Here is an 18,568-nt window from a genome sequence, read left to right as displayed (position 1 = left end):
GCAAAAGGAAAGAGAAAGGCATTGCAGTCAGAGCCCAGAAGGTGGGTCTAGACCAGGCTGAGAGATGGGCAGGTGCCCCATTGCCTGGTGGATGGGCAGGCCATATTCCCCTCTCTGCCACCCACTCCCAGCCCTAATGTGTGCCCAGAGTTTTGAGCAGCACTTTCTTGCTGAGGGGAGGTTTTGAGACTCCAGTTGTGAAGGAAGCATTTCCACACAGAAGAAATGAAGGCTTAGATGTGCCTTGAGTACCCTACTGTGTGCTGGCTCTGTGGCATGTGCCCCCTTTTCCAACCTCCTAGTTTCCAGAAGGTGGGGAGTAGGTCAGAGGGACTGCTCCCCAGGGGGTGGGAGCCCCTCAGAGGGACTGTGATGTCTGGGACATCAAGGAGGGGAGGGGACATCTACATATAGGCTCAGTGTCCACAGGGACTTCTCAAGGGGTTTGTGTGGACCAAGAAAATGCAAAACCCATACACACAGCTTTCTGATTACAGAAGTCCATCTAAGCATATTTTAGAGAAATGCGTGTACATGGTATGCTTGAAATGATCTTCCTAAATACATTCCTTTAAGGGGAGTCTGTTCCAGTTGGTGAAGTTGTGCTCTCTGCAGAGGCTTCAAACTCCTCTGGCTGCAACCTGAAGGCAGATAGAGAGGAGGATGCATGGGTGCTGGGGGTGCAGCAGCACCCCTACCTGAAGGCAGATAGGAGGATGCATGGGTGCTGTGGGTGCAGCAGCACCCCTACCTGCACGGAAGCTTGTCCTACCTCTGCACAAGGTGGACTCCCAGTGATTGTTTTTGGAAGGTGAAGGTTTCTGTTGCCAGATGGACAAAGAATAAGAGCATCAGTGTAGCTGTGCACAGTGGTTCACACTTGTAATCCCAGCACTTTGGGAGGCTGAGGTGGCCAGATCACAAGGTCAGGAGTTTGAGACCAGCCTGGCTAACATGATGAAACCCTGTCTCTACTAAGCATACAAAAAATTAGCTGGGTGTGGTGGCACATGCCTGTAATTCCAGTTACTTGGGAGGCTGAAGCAGTAGAATTGCTGGAACCCAGAAGGCAAAGGTTGCAGTGAGCGGAGATCAGACCATTGCACCCCAGCTCGGGTAACAGGGCAAGACTCCATCTTAAAGAAAAAAATAAATAAATAGGTGGAAAATAAACAGTTCCATTTACCAGGAACATACTCTGTAGAAGAAAATGCCATAATGACTCCGGACTAGGGAGGCACTCTCAAACCCAGCTCTAAGACGGCAGTTAAGGCGCAGTGGGGGAGGGAAAGGCTGCAAAGTTGCCTCAGCCAGGCAACTCTGAGATATGCCCCTTCCTTACTGCGTGACCTCGGGTGATTTACTTAATGTCTCCAGGCCCCTAATCTTCCTCATCTATAAATGGATGTAATAATATCCAGCTTAGAGGGTCATGGGGAAGATAAAAATGTGAAACTTTATGTAAAGAACTTAGCACAGTACTTGGAATGTTAATAGAAGGGAAGAAATGATCGTTATCATTAGTCATACTACATTTTATTTATTTATTTATTGAGAGGGAGTCTTGCTCTGTCACCCAGGCTGGAGCATAGTTGCTCAATCTCGGCTCACTGCAACCTCCACATCTGGGTTTCAAGCAATTCTCCTTCCTCAGCCTCCCAAGTAGCTGGCACTGTAGACAGGAATTTTGTATTTTTAGTAGAGACAGGGTTTCACCATGTTGGCCAGGCTGGTCTCGAACTCCTGACGTCAAGAGATCCTCCCACCTTGGCCTCCTAAGGTGGTGGGATTACAGGTGTGAGCCACTTGCCCAGCCCATTTTATTTTTTAAAACAATTTCAGGCCAGGTGTGGCCACTCATACTTGTAATCCCAACACTGTGGGAGGCCTAGGTGGGCAGATCACTTGAAGTCAGGAGTTTGAGACCAGCCAGAACAACATGGTCAAACTCTGTCTCTATAAAAAGAGAAACAAAAAAGATCTGGTGGTGTGCACCTGTGATTCCAGCTACTAGTGGGGCTGAGGTGGCAGGGTCACTTGAGCCATGATTGCAACACTGCACCCCAGCCTGGGTGACAGAGTGAGACCCTGTCTCAAAACACACACACACACCCCAAAATTTTTCCACCTGTGTAATTTTCTTTGAAGAAAGTTATATATGGCTGGGCATGGTGGCTCACGCCTATAATCCCAGCGCTTTGGAAGGCCGAGGCAGGTGGATCATATAAGGTCAGGAGATCGAGATCAACATGGCCAACATGGTGAAACTCCATCTCTACTAAAAAAAAAAAAAAGAAAGAAAAGAAAAAAAAATGAGCCAGGCCTGCTGGTGCACTCCTGTAGTCCCAGCTACCAGGGAGTCTGAGGCAGAAGAATAGCTGGAGCCTGAGAGGTGGGCATTGCAGTGAGCTGACATCTTGCCACTGTACTCCAGCCTGGGTGACAGAGTGAGACTCCATCTCAAAAAAGTGAACAAATTGGCCAGGTGTGGTGGCTCACGCCTGTAATCCCAACACTTTGGGAGCCAAGGCTGGTGGGTCACCTGAGGTTGAGCATTCAAGACCAGCAGGACAAACATGGAGAAAACCCATCTCTACTAAAAATTCAAAAATTAGCCAGGCCTGGTGACATGTGCCTGTAATCCCAGCTACTTGGGAGGCTGAGGGCAGGAGAATGGCTTGAACCCAGGAAGGAGAGGTTGCAGTGAGCCTAGATCATGCCACTGCACTCCAGCCTGCACAACAAGAGTGAAACTCCATCTCGAAATAAAATAAAATGAAGGTTTTGTGTGTGTGTGTGTGTGTGTGTGTGTGTGTGTGTGTGTGTGCAGGTATATATGTGTGTGTGTGATCATTAGCATATGATTATATAGAATATACGTCTAGAATATATATATGAAATCTTTTGATATTTTGTTTGATATATATAAAATCCTCAGTATATGATTATACATGGAACGTACGTATGGAATCTTATGACTGACTTTTTTCATTCAGCATAACACCCTTGAGGTTCATCTGAATTGCTGCTCATTTGCCCAATGAATGTTGGGATTGTTGCAGTTTTTGGCTAATGTGAACAAAGCTGCTATGCACACAGGTTTGAGATTAAGTCTTGCTCTGTCACCTAGGTCAGAGTGCAGTGGCCCAATCTTGGCTCACTGCAACCTCCACTCCCAGGTTCAAGCAATTCTCCTGTCTCAGCCTCCTGAGTAGCTGCGATTACAGGTGTACGCCACCATACTGGGCTAATTTTTGTATTATGGGCTAATTTTTGTATTTTTAGCTGAGCGGGGTTTCACCATGTTGGTCAGGCTGGTCTGGAACTCCTGACCTTGTGATCCACCTGCCTCAGTCCCCCAAAGTGCTGTGATTAGAAGTGTGAGCCACTGCGCCTGGCCTGTTTTTGTTTTTTTAAATGTGAACATAAGTCTACATTTCTCTGGAATAAATGCCCAAGAGTGCAATTGCTGGGCTGTATGTTAAGTGCAATTGCTGGGCTGTATGTATATTTTTGTATTTTTAGTAGAGACAAGGTACCTCCATGTTGGCCAGGCTGGTCTCAAACTCCTGATCTCAGGTGATTTGCCAGCCGGAGCCCCTCAAACTGCTGGGATTACAGGTGTGAGCCAGCATGCCCAGCTGGCTCTTCTCTTGTAAGACTGAAACTCCCTACTAGTTAACGACAAACTCCACATTCCCTCCTCTTCTGGCCCCTGGCAACCACCATTCTACTCTCTGTCTTTACTATTTTGAGTATTATTTTGTTTTCGTTTTGAGATAAAGTCTTGCTCTGTCGCTCAGGCTGGAGTACAGTGGCTCAATCTCGGCTCATTGCAACCTCTGCCTCCCGAGTTCAGGTGATTCTCACGCTGCAGACTCCCAAGTAACTGGGATTACAGGCATGTGCCATCATGCCCAGCTAATTTTTGTATTTTTAATAGAGATGCGTTTTCTGCATGTTGGTCAGGCTGGTTTTGAACTCCTGACCTGGCCAGGCAAGGTGGCTCACATCTGTATTCTCAGCACTTTGGGAGGCCAAGACAGCAGAACACAAGGTCAGGAGTTTGAGACCAGCCTGGGCAACATGGTGAAACCCTGTCTTTACTAAAAATACAAACATTATCCACGCACAGTGGCGGGTGCCTGTAATCCCAGCTACTCCGGAGGCTGAGGTAGGAGAATTGCTTGAGCCTGGGAGGCGGAGACTGCAGTGACCCCAGATCTGCAACCTCCTCCTGGGGTTCAAGTGGTTCTCCTGCCTCAGCCCCTCCAGTAGCTGAGATTACAGGCGGGCGCCACCACCCCCAGTTAATTTTTGTATTTTTAGTAAAGATGCCGTTTCAGCATGATGGCCAGGTGGCTGGGATTCCCCCGCCTTGCCCCAGATCCCCGGGAGAGGCCAGTACGGCCCTCCCATGGGTGGCAGAGAGACAGATGCGATGCAGGTCCCTCTCCCTGGGAAGGGGCAGAATGGGTCCACTCCGCAGGGCCCCTCCAGGCGCTGACCTAGGATGGAGTTGAGGTGTGGCAGCGCTGGACCCCAGGGCCCCTGCCTGCCTCCTGGGGAGGCGGGTGCCCCAGGCAGCCCCAGTGAGGCTGCGGGTGTCTGGGCCCTAGTGAGACCCCAGGCTCCCACAGGACGGATGCGAACAGGGAGGCCGGGGAGGCCCTGCTGCCCTCGGGACTGTCCCTCCAGCTCCCAGCTTTCCGTGCTTTTAAGGGCCCCCTCTGCAGAGAGACAAGGGAGCCAGACCTGCATCCTGAGGCGCCGCACTTGAGGGACCCCAGAGCTCTGTCCAGGCCGCTTCCTTTGTTTGAGATTAAGTCTTGCTCTGTCACCCAGGTCAGAGTGCAGTGGCCCGATCTTGGCTCACTGCAACCTCCGCTCTGGATCGCGAAGCTGACGTCCAGAGGAGGGCAGGGGCAGGTCCTGGAAGCTCCCAAGGCAAAGAGAGCTGATCTCGGGGCTGGGGTCCCAGGGCTCCACTCCTGCCATCTCTAGGGCCCTAGAACTGGGAGGAGACACTGGGTGCCTTTCGTCCACCTCTGGGGCTGGGCAGAGCCTTAGCTGGTGATGCAAGGCGAAGCTGCTTCTGTGCAGTCCGAGCCGCGGCCCCTTTAAGAGGGGGTGGTGCGTCAGCCAATTGCTAGGGACGCTGCCAGCGTGCGCGCCTCTATGGAAGCCGAGACAGCGCTTCCCTCAGTGCCCCGGCAGAAGCCGCGGCGTCCTTGAAGCAAGCAGAAGCCATGGCGGTGTGGTCGGAGAGAGCGAAAGCGGCAGCTAGAGGCGGTGGCGCGGTCCCATGAAGCAGAAGAGGAGTCGTGTCCCAACGAGCAGAAGCCGCGGCGTCCAGAAGCGATGGCGCGGTCCCAGCCAGCAGAAGCGGCCATGCGGTCCCAGGGAGCTTCGGAGAAGCCGTGGTAGTTTCCATGTGATGGGGGAGCAGGAGGCAGGTCTCCGCGGTAAGTGGCGGGGCATGGACCCCACCGGGAACCCTCTGGGCCTCCCTGCTCCTTCCCCATGGACCCCACCGGGAACCCTCCGGGCCTCCCTGCTCCATCCCCATGGACCCCACCGGGAACCCTCCGGGCCTCCCTGCTCCTTCCCCATGGACCCCACCGGGAACCCTCCGGGCCTCCCTGCTCCATCCCCATGGACCCCACCGGGAACCCTCTGGGCCTCCCTGCTCCATCCCCATGGACCCCACCGGGAACCCTCTGGGCCTCCCTGCTCCATCCCCATGGACCCCACCGGGAACCCTCTGGGCCTCCCTGCTCCTTCCCCATGGACCCCACCGGGAACCCTCTGGACCTCCCTGCTCCTTCCCCATGGACCCCACCGGGAACCCTCTGGGCCTGCCTGCTCCTTCCCCATGGACCCCACCGGGAACCCTCTGGGCCTCCCTGCTCCTTCCCCATGGACCCCACCGGGAACCCTCTGGGCCTCCCTGCTCCTTCCCCACAGCTCACTTTTGGGCCCTGACTCCTTGTGGGCATCTGGGCTCCAGTAGTCTGCGTGGCGGCGGTTGTGGGGTCCTGGCTGCCCCAGCGTCTGCACCCTGGCTGGGAACGGTGTGCGACCCGCGTCCAGCATATAGGAGCGCCTGGACCAGAGGCCACGGTGAAGCACAGGACCTGGGACCCTCCGAGCCCCACGGGCCTCTGAATTGAGGTCCAGGGTCATTTTGGTGTTTCAGGACCTTTAGAAAGAGACCTCGCTGGAGCACAATATAGCAGGGGACATCTGTAGTGTCAATTCTTTGAGGAGTCTCCAGGTATTTAGCTGTTTCCGTGGTGTCTATTCTGATTTTCATTTACAGTGTATGAGTTCCCTTATCTCCAAAACTATACCCGTGTTTCTTTATTTTTATTTTTTTCCTTTGGAGACAATCTCGTTCTGCCCCAGCTGGAGTGCAGTGGTGCCATCTGGCCTCACTGCAACCTGCGCTTCTGGGTTCAAGCGATTTCCCCGTCTCAGCCTCCTGAGTAGCTGGGACTACAGGGGCCTGCCACCAGGCCAGGCTAATTTTTATATCAGTAGTAAAGACAGTGTTTTTCCATATTGATCAGGCTGGTCTCAAACTCTTGACCTCAGGTGATCTGCTGCCTCGGACTCCCAAAGTTCTGGGATTACTGGCGTGAGCCACCAAGCCTGGCCTCTCCTATTTTTAAAAAACTTCCTTGGAATATCCAGTAAGTGTGAGATTATCTGTGTGGTTTTCAATTAAACCACACACAGTTAGTTAACTTTGTTGGATAGTTAATTTTGAGGACCTTTTATCTGTTGTTCGATTTTATGTCACAGAATTGTCTGTTCAGGTCCTTTGTGAAATATTAGATTGTTTTGTTACTTTGTAGTGTTTTTTGTGTGCACCATAGATGACAACACATGAATTACATGATTACCTGAAATTTTTGCCTAATCTATAGGATTTTTTTTAATTTGGAAAGTAGTTTCTTTGCTGTGCAGAAACTTTTCAGGTTGATGTAGTCCATGTTTATTTTTGTGTTTTATGCATGTAATTTTGGTCATCCATATAAGGAAATACATATCAGTGACAAAGCATTTAATTGTCAGTGAGGTTTTTCTTCCAGGGTGTTTCTTTCTTTTTCTCTTTGTGAAGGTGAGCAAAGATTCAAGTGACCCAGAATATATGCTCAACCTGTGTTTTAGTTAAAAACATTTTGTGGTTTATGGTCTTTTGTTCTGGTCTTCAGGGGTTTGTTCATTTGTTTGTTTTTTGTGTGGGGGGGTGGGGGGGTGCAGGGGTTGATTTTCATATGTCATGTAAAATCAGGGTCCTGTTTCTCTCTTCTGCATCCAGATAACATTTTTCTCAAAGGTATTCATTGAGCAGACTCTGCCTTCCACATGTGGTGGTCTTTATCAAAGTGAGTTGACTATGTCCATATTTGCGTTGATCTTGTTTTGTCCTCCCCGTTTTTGTCCACAGTTCTAGGTATTGTTTTTATCCAAGTACTATATATCTGTGGCATGACTGCAGCTTGGCAGTGTGATTTAATATCGAGGATTGTGGGTCCTCACTTTAATTGTATTTCTCAGGATTACTTTGGATATGAGTTGTTTTTATGGTTCCCTGTGATTTTTAGCAATATGTATTTATTTCTGTTAACTTTCATTCACAACATAAAGGTGCATAATTAAGGGTACATTTTCACACATATAGATTAGGTAATGATTAAATCAGGGTACTTAGGATCTCTATTCCCTCATAAGGTATTATTTTTGTGTGGAGAGAACACTCAAAATTCTCCTTTCTTGTTCTTTTGAAAAATATAGTATTGTTAACTCCAGTCACTAGGCTGAGGAGGAGAACACTCAGATTGATTCCTTTAAGGTTAAGATAACTTTGCTTCCATAACCAATCCCTACTCCCCCTCTAGCTCCCAGACCCTGGTAACCAATATTGTGCTTTCTATCTCTTTAAGACAGACATCTTAAGATTCAGTGTTTGTCTTTCTTTGCCCAGCTCATTATGTTTAACATAATGTTTTCCAGGTTCATCTGGGTTGCTCCACATGACACTGTTTCATCATTTTGGTGGCTGAAGAATATTCCCTAGCGTATGCATATGAAAGTTTCTTGATCCCTTTGTGGATGGACAGGTAGGTAAAATGTATACCCAGTAGTGGGAATGCTAGATGGTATGGTATTTCTCTTTTCTGTTCTTTGCAGGAACCCCAACTGTTTTTTATAGTGTTAATACTTAATTTACATTTCCACAAACAATTCCCCTTTGTGAAATTCATACTAGAAGTTGTCTTTTTAAATATTTTAATCTGTTTCTAATGTTCATTTTACTTGGGAGTGACATAAGATCTGAGTGTGGTTTTGATCTTCATTTTTCTCATGTGTAGTAATGGTAACCACATTTTTGCAAATGTTGCATCAGTTTCTTGTCTGTACAATTATCTCTTCAGGTTATTTGGTTTGGTTATTTTTCTGCTTTTTTTTTTTGCCAGCTGGTAGTGTTACTGGCTTGTACCTTTTCAAAAATAACCCCTTAGCCAACTGAATGTTTGCCCAAACTTTTCTTACAACTTTTAGTATGCTTTTTCAATTTGTTCATTGTTTGTTAGGCACAAACTCTTCAGTTTGACGTGGCCCCAAATGTATATGATTTCTTGGTTAGCTGTGCTGTTGGTTACTAATGAAGAAAAAACAAAATCACTACCAAAACAGTCCATTGTCCATGAGCCACCAAGCGGGGCTATTTATTTATTGATTGATTTATCTATCTATTAATCGATTTATTTAGGGACAAACTTGCATTTATTTATTTATTTACTGACGTACTTACAGAGAAGCAGGTTGCATTTAATTATATATTTTGAGGCAGGCTTGGATTTATGTATTTATCTATCTACCTATCTAATTATTTAGAGGCAGGCTTACATTTACTCATTTATTTATTTAGACACAGGCTGACATTTATTTATATACTTATGTATTTGTGTGCAGGCTTGCATTTATTCATTTTCTTAACTATGTAGTGATTTAGAGGCTGACTTGCATTTCTTAATTGATTGATTGATTGGATCATTGATTGACTAATTTTAGATGAATTCTTGCTCTCTCACCAAGCAGGAGTGCAGTGGCACAATCTTGGCTCACTGCAACCTTGTGTTCCAAGTGTCTCGGTCTTTCATAGTCCTAGGATTACTGTACTGAGCCATGTTGCCCTGCCTTTATTTATTTATTTACGTAATAAATATGCAGGATTGCATATTTATTTATATTTTTACTATTTTTTTGGTAAGTCTGTATGCTTGGTTTTTCAGTTTAATTCTAATTTGGAAGCTGAGGCAACAGTTCGGACAACTGTAACTTAAGACTTGACTGTTTGGGACTTTTGTATTCAGAGCTTTTTCTGTAGAGACTGGCTGTTATCCCTTTGCTTATTTATCTGTACAAATAAAAAGAGAAGCCACCCAAAGTTATAAAATATATACACATGATACATCTGATTGATAATGGGCTTCTGTCTAGACACAAACTTCTCTTACTGTTCATTAACAAAAGACAGTCTATTGAAAAGGCAAACTGAGTATCTTCAAGGAAGATGTAAAATTAAAATATGGACAGTATTGTTAGTCATGGTTATTCTTATCAACATTACAGTGCCATAGAACTTCACACCCACTAGAATGGCTGTTATCAAACAATAGACAACAGTAAGTGATAGCAAGCAGGGGCAGAATACAGACTCCCTGTACATTGCCCATAAAAATGTGAACTAATGTACCCACTTTGAAAAACAATTTGGTAGCTTTTCAGACTGTCATATATAGAATTATGATCCAGCAGTTCTACTCAAATTGAGAACCCATGTAAATACAGACTCATGTCAATGCTCATAACAACAGTATTTATAGTAACCCAAAGTGAAAACAACACAAACAGCTAATAAGAAAAATATACGTATACAATAGAATACTATTCAGCAATCAAAAATTTAAAATGCACAACACATTCAGCTCAGTAGGAGCAGATGCTGTTACAATATCAGCTGCCACAGTGAAGAAGGCAACCAAGGGTCAGTGTCTGGGACCCCACAGAGGCTGTCATTGTGGCATGACCAGCAGAGGCACAGAGTATAAACCCAAGGCCATCTCACTTCATTGAAGGTGTGGTGGGCATCTCTGCATGCTCGGTCGTTATGCTTGGATTCCAGGCCAATGTTGCTGGAGCTCATGGAATCCCCTGAGAGCTGAGCTTTGGCAATAGCATCACCAGCCTGGAAACCAAGAAGCTTGGGGACCATGCAAACAAAGCCCAAGGGCAGCAGCTGTGGCAACAGATGCTGCATGAGGAAGAATGCCTGGAGCTGTAGAAGAAAGACCTAAAGCTTGAGGCAGCCTTTGCATAAGACCAGGTAGCCAGGTAGGCTATAGGCACTCTTCTGGTCATCATGGGACTGAGCACACCATGGAGCACAACAAACTTGAAGGGTCTAAGCACAAATAACAGTTTTTGATTTGGAGGGCAACCAACTAAACTTAATTGGTCAGAAAGATGCACTTAAAGAAGACACTACAATCTCCATCAGATTTTGTAGGATCCTACGTGATCTTAGTAGATGCCTGTTGGGGATCTGGATTCAGACTGGTTTGGTTCATATGCTTCTCTCTGCTCACTCATCACCATGGAAGGGAAGGTATGTAGCTGAGGTGAAAACAAAAATAGCTGAAACATGATAATATTAAGAAACTTGAAGCCCACAAATTTATAGAGAACCATAGTCATTGGGTTATTGTCTAAGCAGCATGTGGGTGAACCACACGCTAGTGTTGATTAAAATTGGCTTCATGTTGCCATGTGTAGAGAACAAGATGTGGCACCTGGGCATCAAGCATCATACAGATGCTGCTTCTAACCCTGCACAAATGGTGGATAAAGCCAGCCAACCATCAACATTGCAGGTCTGGGGAACTAAATTTAGCATGGAAATGGACTGCAAAGAAGATAGCTATATGTTTTGAGAGCTCTGGATATTGTCAGCTGGATTATAATTCATAAAGAGAAGTTCATCTTCCAGGGATGGTGGATAGTCTGTGAATTGCTACCTAGGCAAGTTGCCATCTCTATGAAAAAGAAAGATGGGCCTGTTTTTGCAAATACCAAATGTGGTTGTGTAGATGTATCTTGCTGAGCTAACCACACATGGTTAGTAAACACGTATGAATCCTAAACTCCCAGAAGTCTTCTCCTGGGGCTGTGGTGGCTATGGTCAGCTGTGCCTAGAATCAGAAGAATTAGAATTAGATGGCCACCTTCCCCAAGCTGTTTGACTTTTAAAGGTGTGGGGGTCCCCATATCTGTGCTGATTAAATCTGGCTTATTGTCAGTGACCAGGGTGATCTGTTTTCCTAAGAGGCTACCTGTACCTCCCATGAGGCTACCATGTACTGGAAAACAATTGTGAATATTCGTGGATAAAAAAACATGAGGCTTGGCTTTTAAAAACTGCAGCATTATGGTCATTCTGGATGGGTCTGGTGTTCGCTTTCGGGGATGACAAACTCACATCTTTCACTAGAGCCCAAGTGATCAAGGGCACTGCATAATCTCTTAGAGCAGGCAGCCATTAGCTAATCATACTCCTTGATGAAGACCAAATATGAAAGTGAGACCCAGAAAGAGAAGATAACATGTTAGCATACAACATTGAAACTGATTCTTCTGAAAAGCAGGTGTTGTTTTTCTGTGCCCTGAAACAGGAATTAAAATGAAGAATTATACAAAGCAAAAGTTGACTCTAACCACATTTTTGTTAGATTATCTAAAGTTCAGTCTTACAAGTGATTTAACATTAACTGCCTTTTTTGATATGCTTTTCAAAGTTTTTAATCTTTTCAAAAATTAAAAGTTTATTTCATTTGATAGTAATTTATTTTTGTTTACTTTTAATTTTTGTGGATACATAGAAATTGTACTTATGTGCAGGGTGCATGTAATATTTTGATACAAGCATACAATGTGTAATAAAGCTTAGTAATTGGGATATTCATCAGCTGAAACATTTATTTTAAAAAAATTTTAAGGCTGGGCTTCAGAAAATTTACAACTTCTTTGTGTTGGGAACATTCCAAATCTCTTTTAGCTATTTTGAAATATGCAATGAATTATTGTTAACTAGTTACTCTATTGTGTTGCCAAACCCTAGATGTTCTTTCCTTTATATATATATATATTTTTTGAGACAGTTTTGCACTCTCACCCAGGCTGGAGATCATTATTATGATCTAGATGATTGCAATCTCTGCCTTCTGGGTTAGGTAGATTCCCGTGTGTCGGCCTTCTGAGAAGCTGGAATTATAGGCACACACTACCATGCCAGCTAGTTTTTATATTTTTAGTAGAAACGGCATTGCACTATGTTGGCTAGGCTGATCTCAAACTCTTGGCCTCAAGTAATCCACCCACCTCAGCTTTCCAAAGTGCTTGGATAACAGCCATGTGCAGCCAACTGTATTATTATTAATGTTTAATAAGTATTTTTGCTAATAGTTGACTTGCCATTTGTAAAGAAAAAAGGCAAAAGTATGACGCAATGTAGATTTCTTTTATTTTTCACTCCTAAATACATTTTCTAATACATAAGAAAAAGAATAATCTATCTCGAATACATTATGGTAAGTGAAAGAAACAAGATTGAAACATGACAGACTGTACCATTGCATAGATACAAAATGTTAATTATTCCACAAGAATGCAGGTTTGTTGTTGATTTTAGACAGTTTTGCTTTTGTTGCCCAGGCTGGAGTGTAGTGGCATGATCTTGGCTCACTGCAACTTCTGCCTCCCGGGTTCAAGTGATTCTCCTGTCTCAGCCTCCCGAGTAGCTGGGATTACAGGCACCCACCACCATGCTATACTAATTTTTGTAGTTTTGTTAGAGACGGGGTTTCACCAGATTGGCCATGCTTGTCTCAAACTCCTGACTTAAAGGTGATCCATGCACCTTGACCTCCCAAAGTGCTGGGATTACAAGGGTGAACCACTTATCCCAGCCAATAATGCAGTTTTAAAAGAATATCCATTGACTGGGTGTGGTGGCTCAGCCTGTAATATCAGCACTTTGAGAAGCTGAGGTGAGTGGATCACCTGAGGTCAGGAGTACAAGACAAGTCTGCCCAACATGGAGAAACCCTGTCTCTACTAAAAATACAAAAAGTTAGCTGGGTGTAGTGGCACATGCCTGTGATCCCAGCTACTCAAAAGGCTGAGGCAGGAGAATTGCTTAATCCCAGGAGGCAGAGGTTGCAATGAGCCAAGATGGAGCCATTGCACTCCAGCCTGGACAACAAGAGCAAATCTCTGTCTCAAAAAAAAAAAATCCATAAAATGCAAATCAATAGAGACAGGCAATAGATTAATGATTGTCTATTGATGAAAGTGGAAATAGTTTAAAGTCATACTTTTATGGCTTTTTAATGATAAATATATTAGAAACATTGAATTGAGTGTAATATGCAGAAATCTTTTTAAAAATAGGCATTTCATAGACTAAGATTGCAAAATTAATTTCTGGAAACCAGTTAACAGAATCTGAAAACCAAATTAATTTCTTTTTCTAGAAATGTGAAGTAGGGTTCTTGTATATGGCTTCCAGGTCTAGGTAGGATATTTAGGTCAAGAAATCTGATTGTATAACTTTCTACTTCTGTCATTAACTGTCTTTTTTCGTTTCATATATTGGAATTTTTGTTAGGCATATATATTTACAGTTATTATATCTTATTGATTGGTTTATGTTTCTTCAATATATAGTGCCCTTCTTTGTCACTTGGAACACTTTTGTCTTAAGTTTATTTTGCTGAGGTATAGTCACCCCAGCTCTTTTGGTTACTATTTATATAAAGTATCCTTAGTCATTCTTTTACTTACAACCTAAAGAGGAAACTAATGAGAGTCTCTTATAGATAACATAAAGTTGGATTATATTTATGTTTTTTAAACCACTCTGTCAATGTTGGTACTGTAATCATCCAGTTTAATTTATCTCTATTTAAAGTATATCCAAAAATAGAAAACTACATTTTGCTGCTTATTTTTCTGTTGTATATCTTTTTCAAATTTAGTCTGTTTATTACATTTTTATTCTATTGATATTTTTCTAGTCTATCTACAGTTTTTATTTCCTTCTAAATTCCTTTTTGACTTTGTTTGTCATTATGGTAATTAACGATTATAAGAAACCTCATGATTGTATGACCATGTGTAATAAATTAATACCACTTGAAATTTGGTTTTATTAAAACAGTTGATTCCATATAGATTTGTTTCTCCAACTATATGTTTTCAGCTTATATAATTATGCACTGCATGAAATTAACAGATTTATAATTACTTTTATACATTAATCTTCCAAATCATATATAAAAAGAATTTTAAGCCGGGCGTAGTGACCAGCACTTTGAGAGGCTGAGGCAGGTGGATCATGAGATCAGGAGATCAAGACCGTCCTGGCTAACGTGGTGAAACCTTGTCTCTACCAAAAATACAAAAAATTAGCTGGGTATGGTGGCATGCACCTGTAGCCTCAGCTACTTGGGAAGCTGAGGCAAGAGAATCACTTGAAGCTAGCAGTCAGAGGTTGCAGTGAGCTGAGATCATGCCACTGCACTCCAGCCTGTCTTGCTCCAGACAGAGCAAGGCTCCATCTCAAAAAAGAAAATAAAAGAATTTTTAAAGACGAAATAAGTTATGGGATAGAAATTAGTGGCACTTATTTTTTTCCATATATTTCCTTTTACTCTTATTTGTTCAGTTAATATGGCCTTAGGTTATTTTCTAGTGTGTCCTTTTATTTCAGCAAAAAAGATAGCCTTTATCATGTATTGCAGAGCAGATCTATTAGTGATAAACTCTGTATAAATTTTTTAAAAATAGAAATGTCTTGGTGTCTCATTTATCTTTGAAAAACATTTTGCTGAAAATAGACTTCTTTGTTGTCTTTTTCTTTTAGCCAAATGGTTAGAAATTTTTCAGCCATTATTCCTTCAAATATTTTTTCTGACCCTTTTCTCTTCCTCTTTTTGCTAGAGTTTCCATCATGCTTGTGATGGCAATTTAGTTATTTCTCATTAGTGTCTTAGGTGTTTCTAATTTTTGTAATTCTCTTTCATCTCTCCTACTCAGGCTAAATAATTAAAATTGAATAGACTTAAACCTTGCTAATACTTTTTTTTTCTTTCTTTCTACTCTTATCTGCTGTAGAACCTTTCTGGTAAATTTTTCTTTCAGTGATTTTTATGTTTGACTTTAGATTTTTTGTTTATTTTATAATTGTTTTCTCTGTTGATACTTTCTATTTGAGGAGACATTATTTTCCTTTTTTTTGTCTTTTTTATGGTTTATTCTGTTTTTCAGCATATTTAAGTCAGTTGACCTCAAGACTTTGTTTTTTTTAAGATGGAGTGTCACTCTTGTTTCCTAGGCTGTAGTACAATGGTATGATCTTGGCTCACCCCAACTTCTGCTTCTCAGGTTCAAGCGATTCTCCTGCCTCAGTCTCCTGAGTAACTAGGATTGCAGGCATGCAACACCACGCCTGACTAATTTTGTATTTTTAGTAAAGACAGGGTTCATTTTGGTCAGGCTGGTCTCAAACTGCCAACCTCAGATGATCCACCTGCCTCGGCCTCCCAAAGTGTTCAGATTACAGGCGTGAGTCATGTCACCCAGCCTAAGGACTTTTTTGTCTTTCCATACCCATTCCTAGAATACCTCTAGGAATGTTCCTGTTAATTTGTTATCTTGTTAATGAGTGATAGTTTTTGCCTGCCTTGTGTTTTGCTGGTTTGAAAACTGTACATTTTGATATTATAATATGGTAACTCAGAAATCATTATTTTTAATCCTTTTTGTTTCTCATGATTGTTTATATTTGTTTAATGAGATTTTCAAAGCTATTTTTGTAAATATTCTTTGTTGTGTATGGAATAAAAGTCTCTTTTTCATTATCTCAGTGTTCTCTCCAGGGCTTATAATATACATCTTAACTTATTTGTAACTGCTCAATATGTTTACTAACTTAATTTCAGTAAAATATAGAAATGTAGCCTTTATATGGCTTTTTTTCTCCTTCTATGAACTGAATGGGTCTCCCTCAAAATTATTATGGTAAAACCTAACTGCCAATATGATTGTATCTGGAGATAAGATTTTTAGGAGGGAATTAAGGCTCAGTAAGTTCAAAAATGTTGGATGATACTAACATGGAACTGTGGTCTTTTAACAAGAGGAAGAAAATACACTCTCTTTTTCTGTCTCTGTCTCTTTCCTATGAGACAGCAGTAGAAGGTGGCCATCTACAAACCTGGAAGATAGATAAATTAGCAACAGGTTATCTTCATTTTAAAAAAATACATCTGAAATATCTTTATTACTTAAATAACTTTGCTGTGAATAGGATTCTTTGCTGATGGGTTTTGTATTTTAGCACTGGTTCAAAAAAGTTTAAACGGAAGAAATAAAGAAGTTTCACATCAACAAATCAAGATCTAAGAAGGCAATTAAATCAACAAATCAGGACCTAAGAAACTACCTAAGTTGAGCAATGAGATAGTAGGGATGGAAACTGATCATAGATTAAAGTGGGTTTGATAGAGCTAGCAGAATTGTATTTGCAGACATTGAAAGTGTATAAGTAAAGATAGTTCTGACTGAGGCCAATTGAAAGATTTGTTTATTAGCAGATGAGATATGACACATGAGAACACACCTTGCTGAATCTAAACAGGCTAAGCTGATGCCCTCTGTCAAGATCCATTGGTTTATGAAAAGAAAAGCTACCATTTTAGCATCCAGTTCTAAATGTTGCTGCCACAATGTGGGTTAAGGTTACAGTTAAAGTTAGTTATATTACAGGTGTAGCTGATAAATGTTACAAAGCAAATAGCTTGACAATTGCCAAAAAGTGAGTGTTCTGATGCTTAGTTTGTACAATTAAACAGCCCTGTGGCTGAAAATAGTAGATGATGCTGAGAGATCAGGTTACAGAGCACACAAACACAGGTGCCTGGAAATTCACATCGAAGTAAGAGCTATGGAGAAAGAAAATGCACATCCTAAACATCAATGTTTATTGAAGTGGAGGTGTTTCTTCTGCCTTTAATAAATATACCATGCCTAATATGTTGCAAGTAAAAACTTACATTTTTCTTTCCCTGCCAGATGCCTTGGTTCAGAGCTCTGTATTTTTTTGTGTGTGTGTGGTGAAAAGCACTTCTACGTAGGTGCAAAAAAGGGGACATTTTTCTTATCATAACAGAGAAGCTTATAACCTAGCTGTTACCCTGACACCATTGAGAAATTACGAGACCATTGAGGAACATGCATGAATATCATAGGACACTCTGGAACCAGGGGGTTTACATCAAGAAACCCAGTATTATGTTCTGTTTATTTATAAGTAAAAAATATTGTTTGACTTCTGTTTTGTTGACAAAACTTAGACCAGACAACCAGCGTGGGCAAAGTTACCATGAAAATGTGATTATATATGACAAAGTTTAAAGCCCATCTGTTCCTCACCTGCTGTTTATCAGGACTTAAGCCTTCGTTTTCTTCTTAATGGCTTCTTTCTAATCTTAATCCCTAGGCTATCCTACTTCTGCAGGTGACATGACAATTATTGGCCTAAATAAAGGGAGATGAGCTCTCAGTATCACTTCCTTATAACATATTGTGGGCATCAACCTACACACAAAGATTCCACTCAGAGACTCATCTGGGTGTCTGTTATTTATCTGCATAAACAGTGAGAGCTTAAGACTCAAGGGGGTGATAGCATGAGGAAGCATTTTCTCAGTGAGATGTTAGGAGAATTGCTTCTCATAAGCACAGTCTAATTATTACTGAATCACAGCTAACAGCAGAACATTTTTCAAGGTAAAATGCAAATGTACTCATGAGGAAGTAAATTTATAGATTTGTGGAAAGACCTTTATATTTTCATGGTGTTTTATTTGAGTTGAGATTTAATGAATTGGCTACATTACACCTTATTTATGTAAAATTTTGTATTTTAAAACAAATATAAGCCAATTGAGACATTCTTTAGTTAGTGTTCTTTGTTCTTTTTAGTTTGGAGAATGAGTATAATATTTTAGAATTGCTTAAAATTGTGTTAATAGATGTTTGCAATATTTTATAAGTTATCAGAAACCATAAAGATTCTTTTGTTTCACTGTTTTATTAAATTTTTTAATACATCAGCTTTTTCTGATTACCACATAACTATATAAAAATGTTTGGTATTTATTAAATCTTTGCAGAGTTAATAAAATCTTACCTGAATAGGTACTCATCATAATTTTAAATACTGCATTAAATACTCATCACAATTTTAAATACTGTCTAAATACAATTTTATTGCTGTGTTTTATAAACAAACTGAACTTATAAAATTGGTTTCATATTTGTTTAGGTGAGATTGTTTACTGATAAGAGCAATGATTTACAAAAATATTAAGGATATGGTATTTCCTTTTCAAAAAGGGTTTTCTCGTTTCATATCCTATCAGTTCTGAATGTT

At 41.8% G+C, this 18,568-nt stretch overlaps 1 protein-coding gene and 1 long non-coding RNA gene across 3 annotated transcripts in view; one reads left to right on the top strand and one right to left on the bottom strand.

Moving 5' to 3' along the window:
• Nucleotides 1-514: 514 nt before the first annotated feature.
• On the bottom strand, nt 515-5,135 carry LOC144580134 (uncharacterized). Its single transcript, XR_013529143.1, has 2 exons — nt 4,756-5,135; nt 515-1,672 (listed from the first exon to the last, which is right to left on the bottom strand). It is a non-coding gene; the product is annotated as an uncharacterized LOC144580134 (long non-coding RNA).
• A 327-nt stretch (nt 5,136-5,462) lies between these two features.
• The window catches only part of LOC128930959 (uncharacterized), a 26,180-nt gene continuing 13,074 nt past the window's right edge, over nt 5,463-18,568 (top strand). Inside the window, exons 1-3 of one of the 2 annotated variants that reach the window (XM_078355229.1) lie at nt 5,463-6,277; nt 7,328-7,394; nt 8,023-8,129. In XM_078355229.1, coding sequence (XP_078211355.1) covers nt 5,568-6,173 — 606 coding nt within the window. In that variant the 5' untranslated portion in view covers nt 5,463-5,567 and the 3' untranslated portion in view covers nt 6,174-6,277; nt 7,328-7,394; nt 8,023-8,129. Of the gene's footprint in view, nt 6,278-7,327; nt 7,395-8,022; nt 18,087-18,568 lie in introns of those variants that run through there. The other variant, XM_078355228.1, reaches the window with a different exon arrangement.

Source organism: Callithrix jacchus, chromosome 18 (genome assembly GCF_049354715.1).
Source record: "Callithrix jacchus isolate 240 chromosome 18, calJac240_pri, whole genome shotgun sequence".
Classification (NCBI taxonomy): Eukaryota; Metazoa; Chordata; class Mammalia; order Primates; family Cebidae; genus Callithrix; species Callithrix jacchus.
This window is presented reverse-complemented; position numbering and strand designations above follow the sequence as displayed.